This window comes from Microcaecilia unicolor, chromosome 3 (genome assembly GCF_901765095.1).
Source record: "Microcaecilia unicolor chromosome 3, aMicUni1.1, whole genome shotgun sequence".
In the NCBI taxonomy this organism is placed as follows: Eukaryota; Metazoa; Chordata; class Amphibia; order Gymnophiona; family Siphonopidae; genus Microcaecilia; species Microcaecilia unicolor.
The window spans coordinates 284600095-284614457 of record NC_044033.1 but is presented as its reverse complement, the minus strand read 5'-3'; the positions used below and the strand labels follow the sequence as shown (position 1 = coordinate 284614457).

Sequence of the window (14363 nt, the reverse complement as noted above, 5' to 3'; positions counted from 1 at the left end):
TTGTCTCATCAGTCCATGTTTTTGTATATGCTCTGCAATTTTATTCTTAATAATAGCCTCCACCATCTTGCCCGGCACCGACGTCAGACTCACCGGTCTATAATTTCCCGGATCTCCTCTGGAACCTTTCTTAAAAATCGGAGTAACATTGGCTACCCTCCAGTCTTCCGGTATTACACTCGATTTTAGAATTGTCCCCTTGGTGTTTATCAGTATTTTTATGCCGTAGGTACTATTGCCAGGTACTATCTGCCTTTTTTGGTACAAACAAACAGGTGTCACTTAAAAGGAACTAGCCCAGAAACAAAGAAAAACTGAGATGCAGGATACTACTACTACTATAAATCATTTAAGTCAGGGGAGAGGATGAAAAAAAATAGAGGGGAAGCAGTGTTTTTTTTTCTGTTTATCCAGTGGATACCTACTATAATTTATTTTTGCATTGGGGGTAATTTGTTGGTGATTATTGATTAAAATCTAAAATCAGCCTTACATAAAATTCTACTCATTAATGGAAATTTTCTCTCCATGCAATTTTGATTTCATTCACACTATCGCAAGGTTGCAGCAGCTATTTTTAGGCTGGAGCTGCAAGAGGCAGGAGTGAGTGGGCATCCCTCCTGGCTGTAAACCACCCTAGACCACCAGGGATATCCAAGGTAGGCTGGGGACCCGAATAAGATCTGGTGGCCCCCAGATATTCAATGCCTCTGCCTGGACATAGCCTGGAATTGGATATTGGGGCCTAATTCTGCTGTGGTAGTCAGTGTTTACAAAGAAACAGTAAGTTTTCTGCATCATACCTTAATTTTTTTCTCAGTTGGGAAATGTAAAAGAAGAAAGAGAACCACGTGTTTATCTAAACTTGTAATTTTGAATAGTGAGGTGTTGGAATAATGTATTGTGTTTTACATGCATTGTCTGTCAGCAATGTTTTTTTTCTTTCTCTGTGATTACTCTGTGACCTCTGATGTAAATTGCCTAGAGAGGTCACACCCATGCAACTTCCTGTGGGTGTGGTTAGGAACAGCACATGGAGCTCATGATCTCTCCTAACCAGAGGATCTATGGTGTGAGCATCCATTACCATCTAAGCACATGGAAAGAGCTGATAATCCAAATGTATTGTATTATGTTAAATAAGCCTGCCTGAATATCAATCTAACTAAAACTGTGAGTAAACAGATGTTTTGTTACTTCAACTTTAAAGTGACTCAGCAGTGAATTATTCTGGGGTGTATGTGAGAGAGATGAAGAAAAGAAATTAACATTTCTAAAGCTGAAGCTGTGTGTATAAAAATCTGCTAATTAATTACTACAAATAATCCAACAAAAGGGTTATGGGCCCAGCCCAGGAATTGAAAAAGGAAGAAGAGAAATATTACCAGGCAGTGAAAAAGCCAAATTTTTCTCTTAAGTTTTAAAAGAAAGATTCAGTCTGTCTCTCTCTCCCCCCCACACACCAAACAGAAAGCAATGGCTGAGGGAGGAAATTCACCATTTTTCCACTCTCTCAAGGTGCCTAAATTAACTGAATATAATTATCAGCAATGGGAGCTAAGATTCAGATGTCTCCTTCAAGCAAAGAAATTAAGTATATGTTTAGACCAAAACAGAACAGCTGAAAATATGGCTGAATGGGACAATGCAAACTATTATGTGAAGTGCATGTTTTTTGAAGCTCTCTCAGAGAAACAAGCCATATTGGTGGAGGCAAAAGATACAGCAAAGGAAATTTTAGATAAACTGAGAACTATGTATGCAACTACATATGCAAAACAGCAACCAATTTGGTTGGCAGAGTTGAATGAAACCAAATTAAGGGATAAAAGTAAGTGTAATGATCACATTATGCATCTTATGTCTTCATTTCAAAAGCTAGAACTTTCTGGAATTCCCATGTGTGATGCATTGAAAAGAGCATTTCTTTTTACCTCACTATCAAAGAAGTTTGATGTTTTTAGGTCTGTGAATGAAGCCATTGAAGGGCAATCATTTGAACAGGCAGCATCAAAACTGAGGCAGGAATGCATAATTAATGATTCTGAGGAGATGTGTTCTCAAAGACAGTCAGAGAGAAATGAAACAAATTTCTTGGCAAAGAATAGAGGAAGGCGGAGCTATGGGAAAACTCCACCCAAGGGCAAGCTGATTTGCTACTCATGTGGAAAGGAGGGACATGTATCTAAATGGTGTAAGGAAACACAAAACACCCCCTCTAGCTCACCTAAGCCAATGGAACAAAATAATTTTCCAAGCAGGAAATGTACAAAGGACAATGATAAACATAAGAGCTTTCTAATGGCAGAAAAATCTTTGACTATGGTAAATAATAATTCAAATGAAAGTACTTGGATTTTGGATTCGGGGAGCACATGCCATTTAACCAATTGTAAGGATTTCTTTCAGGAAATGAGTCCAGAAGAAGGTGTTCTTCATACTGCAAACACAGGGACTGCTCAGATCCAAGCAAAAGGCATTGGATTCTTAAAATGCAAAGTGTCTAATGAAGTTAAAGAAATTCCTGTAAGTGATGTCTTGTATATTCCCCAAGCAGTTTGCAATATGCTTAGTGTATCTACATTAGATAAGAAGGGATTTGTGATTCATTTTGAAAACAGTAAGTGCACAATCTCTAAAAATGATGAAGTGTATGCTGAAGCTTTTATGCATAATGATATTTATAAACTGAGCATTTCAGGTGAAGCCTCACATATGGCGCAAGTAAGGAAGAATGATGGTAAATGTAGTCTGGAAATCTGGCACCGCCGCCTGGGACATCGTGATTTTAAGGTGATCCAGGATCTTCACAGTAAGCAACTTGCCACTGGCATTCAAATAAGTGCAGATACTGGTAAAATGGAGAAATGCATAGACTGTGTTACTCAAAAAGGTGTGAGACCCTCATTTCCTGCATACACAGGAAATAGGAGTAATAAAGTACTGGACTTAATACACAGTGACTTATGTGGACCGTTTAATATCCCATCATTGGGAAATAACAGATTTGTGCTAATATTCTTGGATGATTTCTCTAGATACTGTGTGGCCTATTTGCTGAAAGAAAAAAGTCAAGTCACAGACATGCTGAAGAAATACGTAGCCATGGTGAGCAATAAATTTGAAAGAAAACCAAAGGTTCTTCAGACTGACAATGGTGGTGAGTTCACTTCACAAAGCATGCGCACATTTCTACAACAAGAAGGCATTCAGCATATCACAACAGTAGCTTATACACCAGAGCAAAATTCTGTTGCAGAGAGAAAATTTAGGTCACTTGTGGAAATGACCAGATGTATGCTGTCAGATAGCAATCTCCCTAAAAGACTATGGGGGGAAGCCATTCTCACAGCAGTGTACCTACAAAACAGAATGCCAACTAAAGGCGCTGAGCGCACACCACATGAGACATGGCATGGTAGGAAGCCAAACCTGTCACACATAAGAACATTTGGAAGTACAGCATATGCTCATGTACCAAAGCAAAGAAGGCATAAGCTGGATTCCACAACAGAAAGGGGCATTTTAGTTGGCTATGCTCCAGGACACAAAGGATATAGAATTTTGAATCTGAAAACTGGCATTGTTGGCATAAGACATGTTACATATTTTGATGAAAACAAAAGGGTTGATAAAGGCTGGATTATCCCAGATGAGCCTTATCATCCAGAATATGAAACTAGAACCATAATAGACATGCCAGTGTATATAAATGCCATACCAAGGCAGATGTCTGAAAGCAACTCATCTGTATCTAATGAGGAACAGGCAGAGGAAGCAGACACAGAAAGGATCATTGCAGAAGACAGTACAGTTGGAGAAGGGGAATCAATTGGAGAAGGACTCTCAGATTTAGAGGATGCGGAAAGGTCGGACCAACCTGTTGTCAGACGCTCATCCAGGGAAAACAAAGGTGTTCCACCCCCAAGACTGTCTTACCTAACAAAGTCAGCAGAAGCTCAAGAGCCCTTAACATGGGATGAGATTGAGAAAATGCCAGCAGAAGAAGCTGCTGAATGGCGTAAAGCTGCACAAGAAGAAATTGATGCATTGCATAAAAATAAAACTTGGATTCTTACAAAATTACCTCCTGGCAAGAAAGCTATAGGATGCAAATGGGTATTCAAGTTAAAAAGGAATGCACAAGGAAAAGTGGAAAGGTATAAAGCCAGATTAGTCGCAAAGGGATATCTTCAAAAATATGGAGAAGATTTTGATGAAGTGTTTGCACCTGTAGTGAAACACACGACAATTAGAACACTTCTGAGCATTGCAGTCTCAAAAGGCATGCAAGTCAACCACATTGATGTGAAAACAGCATTTCTTCATGGAGATATAACTGAAGACTTGTACATGGAACAGCCAACAGGTTTCATAAATACAAAACAAAGACAGCTAGTGTGTAAATTAAACAAAGGTCTTTATGGATAAAAGCAAAGTGCAAAATGTTGGAATGACAAATTGCATGAAATATTGACAAATTTAGGATTTAAGCAAGGTGAAGCAGATAAATGCTTGTACACTAGGTGCAGAAATGGACAATATGCATACATTTTAGCTTTTGTTGATGATCTGCTCATTGCAAGCGAAAGTGAGCAAGAGTACAAGGACATTGTAAAATATTTAAACCTGAATGTTGAGATAAAAGAACTTGGTAATGTGTCATACTATCTTGGTAAAGAAATTGAGAAACAAAATGATGGTTCTTATCTTCTAAGCCAGAAGCAGAAAATAAATGCAAGGCCAACCCTATTTAAACACACAGCACTCATCCTTTTAGGATTGCCCCTGGAAAAAGTAGTTTACTTTTAAAAAAAAACCAGCAATACCATCTCTGCACAATATTATGTAAAACTGTAGGGAAGAGTTATACAAACTGAAGCAGCTTGGTTTCATGGGATTTTCGGAAGCACTTGCTGGAAAAAGTCATATAATCTACAGGATTCTAAGAAACTGACTCTTCCAAAGAGATTGTAGAGATTTAAGGCTTAAAAGCAGGTTTTAGCTTTAAACTATAGAGTTTTTATCATATTTTAATTAAATCTGCAGGCGCTTGATGAGAATAGCAACTATTTAAGATGACATTTATGCTTACATCTGTTAATTAAACAAGAATCATTAATAGAATCAAATCACGTGTGTAGACTTTTTGTACAGAATAGTGACCAATTTACTGTTGTGTATTTTGAGAATTCAGGTTGGAAACCTCAATAAACGATTAAGAATTAAAAGTTTCAGGTACTCCAGCTCTTCTACCCATATTTCACATTTTTGTAAGGTTGATAGTACACAGTCAATTAAACAAAAAAAAGGATTCATTGATAAATGATTTTTGCTACTAGCATAGAACAGGAGAAAGCCCCCAAATAGGGCCCAAAGGTAATGAGCCATTAACAGGATGATGTTAGCAAATTCCTAAGGTTTTACAATTGGAGAATGCATTCTGATTCAATTAGTGCAGCTACAGTGGAAACCACAGCCTACAAATTCACTTCTCAGGCTGTGTTTACAGCAGAGGAACTGCCTGATAAGGCTGATGCTGTTGTAAACTTAATTACCCCTCCCACCGTCTTTTTGTTCCCTTGCTTACCTTGAGCTCGATCTGCTAGGGTCGATTTAGCAGGTTTAGGATCAGTCAGTCGCTCCACAAATTTGTCCATAGGTTCAATGCTGATAAATAGGAAGGGGAGCCCAGGAGCTCGGCAGGCACATGTCCTCCCACTACTATAACTACTACTGACACGTGCGAGGGGTGGGGGCAGGAAGGAACGAGGGGGAAGCCTGACGGGAGCTGAGGGCAGGAAGAGCTGCCTACAGCTTTGCTCCAGCCATGCGTTTGGGGGGAGGCAATGCCCCCCTCACCCCTCCAAACTATGCCAGAGCTTCCGGAGGACTAAAATCTGGTGAGCTGCTGTTTTTTTCTTCCGGCTTTACACATTGCTGCTGCAGCTGCTCAGATGGGGTAGAAGACTGTTCACTCTCTCTCCCAGCCTAATCGGCGCCTAGAGGACTGGCACCGATTGGAGGAGCAGGACAAACTGGGTGGGCCTGAGCTGAGATTGGGTGGGCCCAGGCCCACCCAGGCCCACCCGTAGCTACGCCCCTGGGCCAGGAGCGATTTAAATATGCCGGAGGTTCTCCTGCCCGTTTAAATCACTTTAAATATTGGGCAGAAAATTACTACAACCATCCTAATAACACGTCCACCAATTCAAATATGGAAAGTCATAGAGAAGGCGTAATTGTACTCAAATTTGGAAGCATACTGTGGGAAAGAAGGTTGCTGATGAAAAAATAAATGGAAACCAAAGCTACCTAAGTTAAGAAAGGAAGTGTATATACTTACCTATAGCAAACATTGTCAGTGCAAGGATTGTGCACTTTGACTATGACAAACACATGTTGAAAGTGGGAACGGATGCTTTTGGGAGTAAAGGGAAGTGCTCCAGGCTCTTGGAAGATAATAGTAACAATGTCATTTCCTATGTGCCTTTTCCTTAGGAGCTACATGAAAAAAATGATATAAACACAAACCGTTAGTTACAAATAAAGGCTTCTGTTATCACTCAGGAGGCAGTACAACAATTGGCTACAATTAAAAGTGAAATCTAGCTTCACAAGTATCAATAGTTTCATTTAATTGTACATTTATTAACAGCAACAAAACCTTCATGAAAGGCGACTGGAACTGAAAGAATGGAAGGAAGCAAAGTCTGGCTCCAACATGGCTTTCTCATTAATTTCTAGCTCAGCTTCCTCTTCCAACCTGTTCTCATATTATACCACTCTTTTCTCTATCCTTGCCTTGCTATACTCCTTCCCCTATTCCTGCTATTTCTCCAGCTGTTCACCTTTTCAAAGCCTTCCATTCATTTTAAATATCATGTGCAGCCAGTACTAATTTATTTATTTATAGCGTTTATATCCCACATATTCCCACCCAAGGGCAGGCCCAATGTGGCTTACAGGAATTTACAGAAAGCAAACATCAAGTCTACAACAAACAGTCAATGGCATTGTAGTGAAAGAGGCTAGTAAGTAATAGCAGAGGTGGGGAAATGTGGAAAGAGAAATGGAATTCAATAGACAGCAGTGCGGGGCGGGTCAGGAGCGTAAGCTTTCCCGAATAAGAAGGTCTTAAGGTATTTTTTAAAGGTCGGATAATCAGGGGTGATTTTCACAAATTTAGGTAGACCATTCCACAGTTGTGCGCTAATGTAGGAAAAGGTGGAAGCATAGGTGGTTTTATACTTGAGGCCTCTGTAGATTGGTAATGCAGATTTAGGTAGAAGCGAGCTGATCTGTGAGAGTTACGAGGTGGTAAGTTGACAAGGGTGTCCATATACGCTGGGGCCTCTCCATAGAGAATTTTACTAACCACATTAACACTTTTGGATAAAGAGTTTTTCTTTAAATTTACTGCCCTATTAAGCAGATACATTTTGGTCATATACACTGACACATGACCAAAGTTTATCCATATATCTACAGGAGAAGGCACAGGCATTCTGGGGGCAGAGCCTAAAGTTATATAAATAGTGGCACACCAACCAGCTGTATTTATCCATAATAAGATAGACTGGAAAAATTGCAATCCTCACTTTATACAGATAAGCCACTGAATATCTTTATAACGATAAACAGATAACTTATCAATGGACCACTGAATAGAAACTATTTCACCTCATTACAGCTAGTCATTTGTAAATCTAGGACCTATGACAAAGCACTGCCTCACCCCACTACAGAAGCCAGTGGGAGGACAAAGGTGAGGCAATGTAATGTTCAGCCCTGAAAGATGCTTTCTTACCAGACCTCAGCTAATCAATGGTACTCAGACTACCAGCAGTATAAGAGAGAACTAAAGACACACAGTGAAAAAGAAACTTAAAAAAAAAAAAGCTGAATGAAATACACCAATGCTTCATGCAGGGAACGTTCAAAGGTATTCAGTGCCTTAGGTGAACCTTCAGCCTTACATCCTTCCCCTCCTTCAGCTATCTTTTATGTCCCTTACCCCAGTGATGTAGTAAGGGAGGACAGCACCCGAAGCAGATGGGGAAGATGGCGTCCCTGCCCCCAATGACGTAGTAAGGGAGGACAGCACATGAGGCAGAGGGGGAGGATGGCATCCCTGCCTCCCTAATATACCACTGTTCTCCTCTGCTCCCCTTCCACAGTGCACAGCGGATGGCTGAACTGGTGGGGGTCCCAAGCCTCACCAGCAGAAGTCTTTCTGCCTGCATGCCGCACCATCCACTCCTCCCCCCCCCCCCCAGCATAATGCTGGGTTTTTGTAAATTGTGCATACACAAGAGTGGCTCTTCCCCCCCAGTGCATGCATGGGGAGGGGTGGGCCTCCTTCACGCATGCTTGGTTGTACAAAAACCCAGCACTGTGTGTGTGTGTGGGGGGGGGGGAGATAGGAGGGCTTCCTGCTGGCGGGTCTTGGAGACCCCCGTTAGCCAAGCACCTCAATTTTTGGAGGGGGACTGGGGCACCCTCTTACTACACACCACTGCCTAGCCCCCCCCTCCTTTGATTTTTAGAATTAAACTCAACAATTATGATAATCCCAACACCACCCTCTCCACAACAATGTGTGGAGATCATACTTTTAAAAGTTCATCTTTAACGAAGCAATTCTCTGCACAGGGCCATAGAGCTCTGCACACCGCTGACAGCTTTGCCGTTCCTGCCCCCTATGATATAATGTCATGTTTGGGCAGAAACAGCAGCGCTATCAGTGGCATGCAGAGCTCTACAGCCCCATGCAGAGTTTCTCTTTATTGACAACCATCGAAACAGCAGATTCGGACAGACAGGCAAGCAGGTAGGGGAAGCTCCCAGCTTGATTTTCATGCTGCCGCTGTCCCCAAATAAGTAAGAAGAGAGGAAGGTCATGTTGGACTGGGATATTTGCTCCCCCCTCCCCCCCCCCCCCCGACTCCCTCCGCAGTGACACCTATTCTTCCAGAGTCGGCCAGGGATGAGTACTCATTGAACATAAGAGACATTATCAGGGGCATTTTTGAAAGAAAAGGGTGCCCAAAAAGCAACACAAAAGGCACATGGGTGTCCCCGTGAAAGAAGGTCGCCCAAATCCAATAATCAAAACCGGGCCGTAAGGGTGTCCTCAACGCGAGGACGTCCATCTATAGTCATCCCCACAGGGGACGTTAGGGGTGTGTCATGGGCGGCGTTACGTGATGGGCGCCCCCAACGTATAACGGCTTGCGAAATGGTTTTGCATGGGTCGGAACATGGGCGTCCTTAGTTAGATCTGAAATAAAAGTGACCAGAGTAAGGGGGAAGTCGTCTTTACACCCATTAGCAATTTTGTGCAGTTGGAGAGTGGCGAGAGCGTTGTTGGGAGAGAAAGCTGAGAGCTTGTTGAGTACCTGTTACCTTTGTCTGTGTGCCGTAGTCGGAACGTTTTCCCCCTCACCTGCCTCATTTGAGTTTTAACTTTTCAGCTTTCCTTCCTCTCTCCCCCCTATCCCCTCTCCACTTACTGTCCCCAAGTTCATAATTCGTTCCCTTACCTGTTTGTAGTCTCTGTTTGTCTTTATCCTGTGTACTGCTGCAGCGTGTTTGTGAAGACTGTCATTTGCTGCTTGGAGAGTGAGTGGCTAGAGGGTGTGGCAGGAGACTTTGTAGTAGGTGTTTGTGGGTGGTGGGAGAGTGGGTGGCAGCTTCTGTTTGTTGCTGCTGTTTCACCAAGTTGGTAGGGAGAGGTGAGCACTGGTGGCACTGCATTGCACCTGTAGTGTGGGGAAATGGAGGCACTAAATGTACAGGTGGCTTACATGTTGGAGGAAGAGGGGAGGCACCACAGGAGGTACTCACGCCCCAGAGTTTTCAGGCCCCATAGCAGTTTCCTAGATCTCACTGACCTGCAGTGTTTCACTAGGTACCGCTTTGATAGGGCTGCCATTCAGCATCTTTGTGACCAGCTCAAACCCCTCCTGCAGCCCAGGACCCATAGGAACAACCCCATCCCTGTGCACCTAAAGATCACTGCTTCTCTATCTTTTCTGGCCACTGGGAGTTTCCAGTCTTTCCTAGCTGTGAACATGGGTCTCACCCAGGCTTCCATTTCCTTGATGCCTTCCTTACCCACACCTCTGAGTACATCACCTTCCCCACCATCCCCCAGGCCCTGCACAACAACATGGCTGACAACTATGCCGTAGCTTGCTTCCCCTCAGTCAAAGGCGCCACTGACTGCACACATGTCGCACTCAGACCCCCCCGGGCATGAGAGGCCACTTATAGGAACAGGAAAGCATTCCACTCACTCAATATGCAAGTTGTGTGTGACACCCAGGGGGAGATTCTAGATGTGTGTGCAATATATAGATATATATATAGATATTGCAGCACTCAGGAATCTTCCGCAGGTTCGAGCGAGGGGAGATCACTGGTGGATGGCTCCTAGGTAAGTGCAGCATGGATCTGCCCAAACTATACCTCCTCCAACAGGCAGCCCTCAGCACTGTTTCCCTCCAGCTCACTCCACAACCCACTATTCCCCCCTCCAACCTCCACAAGGTACCCGCTCCAAACAATACACACTTATCTTTCTCATCCTGCTTCTCCCCAAAGGTGATAGAGGCTACCCCCATAGTGCACCCATAAACAGGGTCAGAGGAGAACTACAAGAGTAGACATCGGACCACTCGTGGCATCATCGAACGCACATTCGGACAACTTAAGAACAGGTTCCGATGTCTGGACTGTTCTGGAGGGGAGCTCCTGTACAGCCCCCAAAAGGTGGCAAAGATATTCCTGGCCTGATGCATGCTACATAATTTGGCAATGCGCAGAGGACAGGCCCTCCCAGAAGATCCACAGCAGCGGGCCCCAGATGAACAGGATGAGGAGCCCCCTCAACCTCCCACCAACAGAGCAGAGTGCACACCAGCTGGGTGTCAGAGCCAGGCAAAGACTGATCGAGACAAGTTTTGTGTGAGAGTAACTTGACATTTATTTCTATCACTGTGTATTTACACACCAACACCACCCCCCCCCCACCACCACCATCACCCGCTCTGTGCATATTCCCCTCCCTCCAACCCTCACCCCCTAACCCCACCCCCCAGCATGTCCCATCACTTTCCCCGCCCCCTCTCCTGGCCCTATCCCCATCCCCTACCCCTCCCACCGTGTTCCTTTGCAGCTTGTGCTGCAGGGGAACTCTGTTGAGAATCCTCTGATGAGCTCCCACTCTCCTCCTCTGTGTCCACAAGGCAGCCTGCTGCCTCTGTTGCCCTGTGGAAGTCCGGCCACCTTGCGCTCTGTGGCTTGCCCTGCAACCTGGCCACAGGACCCAGAAGGGGAACTGGTGTGGTGGCTGCTGGACCAGTGGCTGGGGAGGCTGAGAATCTCAAGCTCCTTTTCTTAGCAGGTGGTTGCTGTGCAGTGGTGGAAGTCAACGCCAGTTGTTGTTGCTGCATCAGGGCTGTATTAAGTGATCTCAGGTCACGGTGTAGGCCCTCGATGCTGTGCTCCAGCCATTGGAGCTGCTGTATCACATCACGTTGGGCCTGTACCGCTTCCCATTGCACCTGGAGCGCTTCCCATTGGGTGTGGAGCGCTTCCCGTTGCAGCTCCAATTTCTGGCGCCGGTAGTCTTCCTTCTGCACATTCTGGCCCTGCAATTGTGTGGCGAGGTGCAGTAGCTGCCTTCTCTGGCTGGATGGCCTCTGCTGAGGAGGTGCCCCCCCTTCTGCATCTTCAGCTTCTTCTTCAGTGCCACTATCAGCAAAGGCTGAGGGTGGTGGAGGGAGAGCCTTTGCTGCGGGTGGTGGAGGGAGAGCTGGCGCTGCTGCTGGGACCTGTGGTTCCACCCCATGGTCCTGTGTGGTTTCTTCTGCAGGCCCACTGGTTTGCTGCTCTGTGTGCTGGGGCTGTTGGCCAGCTTCTTCCTCCGACTGGCTGTCATCACCTGCATAGCAAAAGGGAAGGATGTGTGTTGTTTTTCAGCATTCATATACATAGCCCCATAGGCAAAGACCCAGCAAAGAGATGGTGAGGAATGGGATTGGCAGGCAAGCCACAGATGTCATTGTACATGGTACAGAGCTGGAGATAAGGAGCGCAGTGTACTACAGAGACTGATGTGCAAGAGAGCCACACAGGCAGGTGGGTAGACATAGAACTGTGGAAGGAATGCAGAGGACACAGTGGCTATAGCACAGAGGTGTGGGAAGGAGATATGCAGAGTTTGGTGATGGGGAAGGCCCTCCAAAGCTGTGAAACACTGCTAACCTACACACACATTTCATTTATATTTTAAATATATTATTTACATATATTATATACTCCCCCCTCCACCACCCCCCCTGCTACTCCCTGTGTCATGGTCTGTAATGAATAGTGATTTGCATTGCATGTGGTGTTCTCCCCCCTTTCCCTACTGAGGACCACCACACTGTCCCCCACTTGTGTAAAACAGAGTGTAGTACAGCAAAACAGATACCCCAGCTTCCTAATGGTCAACCTACCTGAGCCCTCAGGCTGTGCTGATGTGTCAAGGGACCCAATGCCATGGATCCCCTCCTGGGGCAAGAGCCCATGAATGATGCACTCGATGGGGGGTCAAGTTAGCGGTGTCATCTGCTGGGGGGTTGGCACCAGCCTTCCTCCTGACATCACGCCTCAGCCAGCGCTACTTTCGTTTGCAGTCTTCCACATCCCTGCCACAGTGGAAGACCGTGTTGAGCCGGTCCCTTACTGCCTTCCATCTCGCTGCTTCATTGTAGCAGCTAGCCTCTGGCCCGTGGGAGCAAAGAGATGCATGTGCCTCCTCTGTATTTCTTAAACCAGCAGTTCAACTTCTGCGTCGGTGAAATTACCCTTGCGGGTGGGTGGTTCCTTTGGTGCCATTGTACCAATGCGATGCAAAGAATCGAAAATACAGAGAAGGGCACTTAAATACGCTTCAGGAAAGCCCATGTGAGAATTTGATGGGCGTCCCTGAGATGGGCGTCCTAATTTTGATTATCGACAAAATCCCTAATCGTCCCCAGCTGCTTCGGCGATTTGGGCGTCCTAATTTCGATTATAGGTAGGGAACTATGGACATCCCCAGCTGCTCTGTGTTTTGGGTGTCCTAATTTCAATTACAGGTAGGGAACTATGGTCGTCCTCAGCTGCTCTGTGTTTTGGGTGCCCTCATTTTGATTAAGGGGGATAATGATAAACGTCCGCAGCTGCTCTTTCCATTTGGAAGTTTGCATTCCCTTTATTTGCGCCTCTTTTTTTTTTTTTTTTTTTTTTTAATTCTTTATTAATTTTCAAATTTACAAGACATACTCATAAATGGAAATACAGCAGGAATTACAGAGATTACATTTAAATTGAAATATTTCTAATTATTTAGTATTTAATCTCTTTTAAGCAAATAAAAAAATTTATGTGATAAGGAAAAAAAAATATTGCTTTCTTAGACCACCTACAAACTAAGATGGGGGGGGTGGAGAAAGTAGATGAGACGATCAAATTAAGCATTCTAAATCAAAGTATATGACCTGGTCCATAAAACCCAGCATAATCTTCCTTAATTCCTTTACACACATTATCTAGACAGTTTTTTGCTTTCTATAAACACTTTAAGCTGATCTGGTTCGTAAAACATATATTTATTCCCCAAATATTTTATGCTGCATTTACAGGGGTATGCCAACAAAAAATTTGCTCCCATAGATTTAACCTCTTCTCTATATGCAAGAAAAATTTTTCTACGATCCTGTGTAGCTCTTGTCACGTCAGGGAAAATCCATATCTTTTGTCCACAAAATAACTTTTGAGAATTTTTAAAATAAAGTTTCATTAATGCATTTAAGTCTTGCTCAAAAACAAAAGATATCAAAAGTGTCCTTCGAGTAGAAACCTCTGATAGGGAGTCCTCCAGTAATGCCGAGATATCTTGAAGATTCAGCTCTGAGATTTGGTTATTTTCTATTGGGTTCACCTTGGATTGCTTGGTTTCAGGGAGGTAATAAATTTTATTAATCGGTGGTATTGCTGATTGAGGATATGCCAATACTTCACTAAGGTATTTCGTAAAGAAATCCAATGGTGAGATCCCAATAGCTGTTGGAAAATTTAATATCCTCAAATTTAGACGTCTGTTATAATTCTCTATCTGTTCCAATTTTGAATCCATTTTAATTTTATCAACTATCAGTGTTTCTGTAACCTTTTTGAGAGATTTAATTTCCGTTTGCGTCTGTGAGTTTTGAACCAACGATTCTCGTTTGACAGTCTCAAGAGCTAGAGTTAAAGAGTCTATTTTATTCACCATTAAAGCTGTGTCTTGGGATGTTTTGTTAACTGCTTTAGTTAGATTTTGAATG

General features: G+C 43.9%; 1 protein-coding gene across 1 annotated transcript in view; it reads right to left on the bottom strand.

Moving 5' to 3' along the window:
- The window catches only part of SIPA1L2 (signal induced proliferation associated 1 like 2), a 922756-nt gene that overhangs the window by 576197 nt on the left and 332196 nt on the right, over positions 1 to 14363 (bottom strand). Inside the window, exon 6 of the mRNA XM_030198133.1 lies at positions 6347 to 6504. Within this exon, the coding sequence (XP_030053993.1) occupies positions 6347 to 6504 (158 nt within the window). The remainder of the gene's footprint in view (positions 1 to 6346; positions 6505 to 14363) is intronic.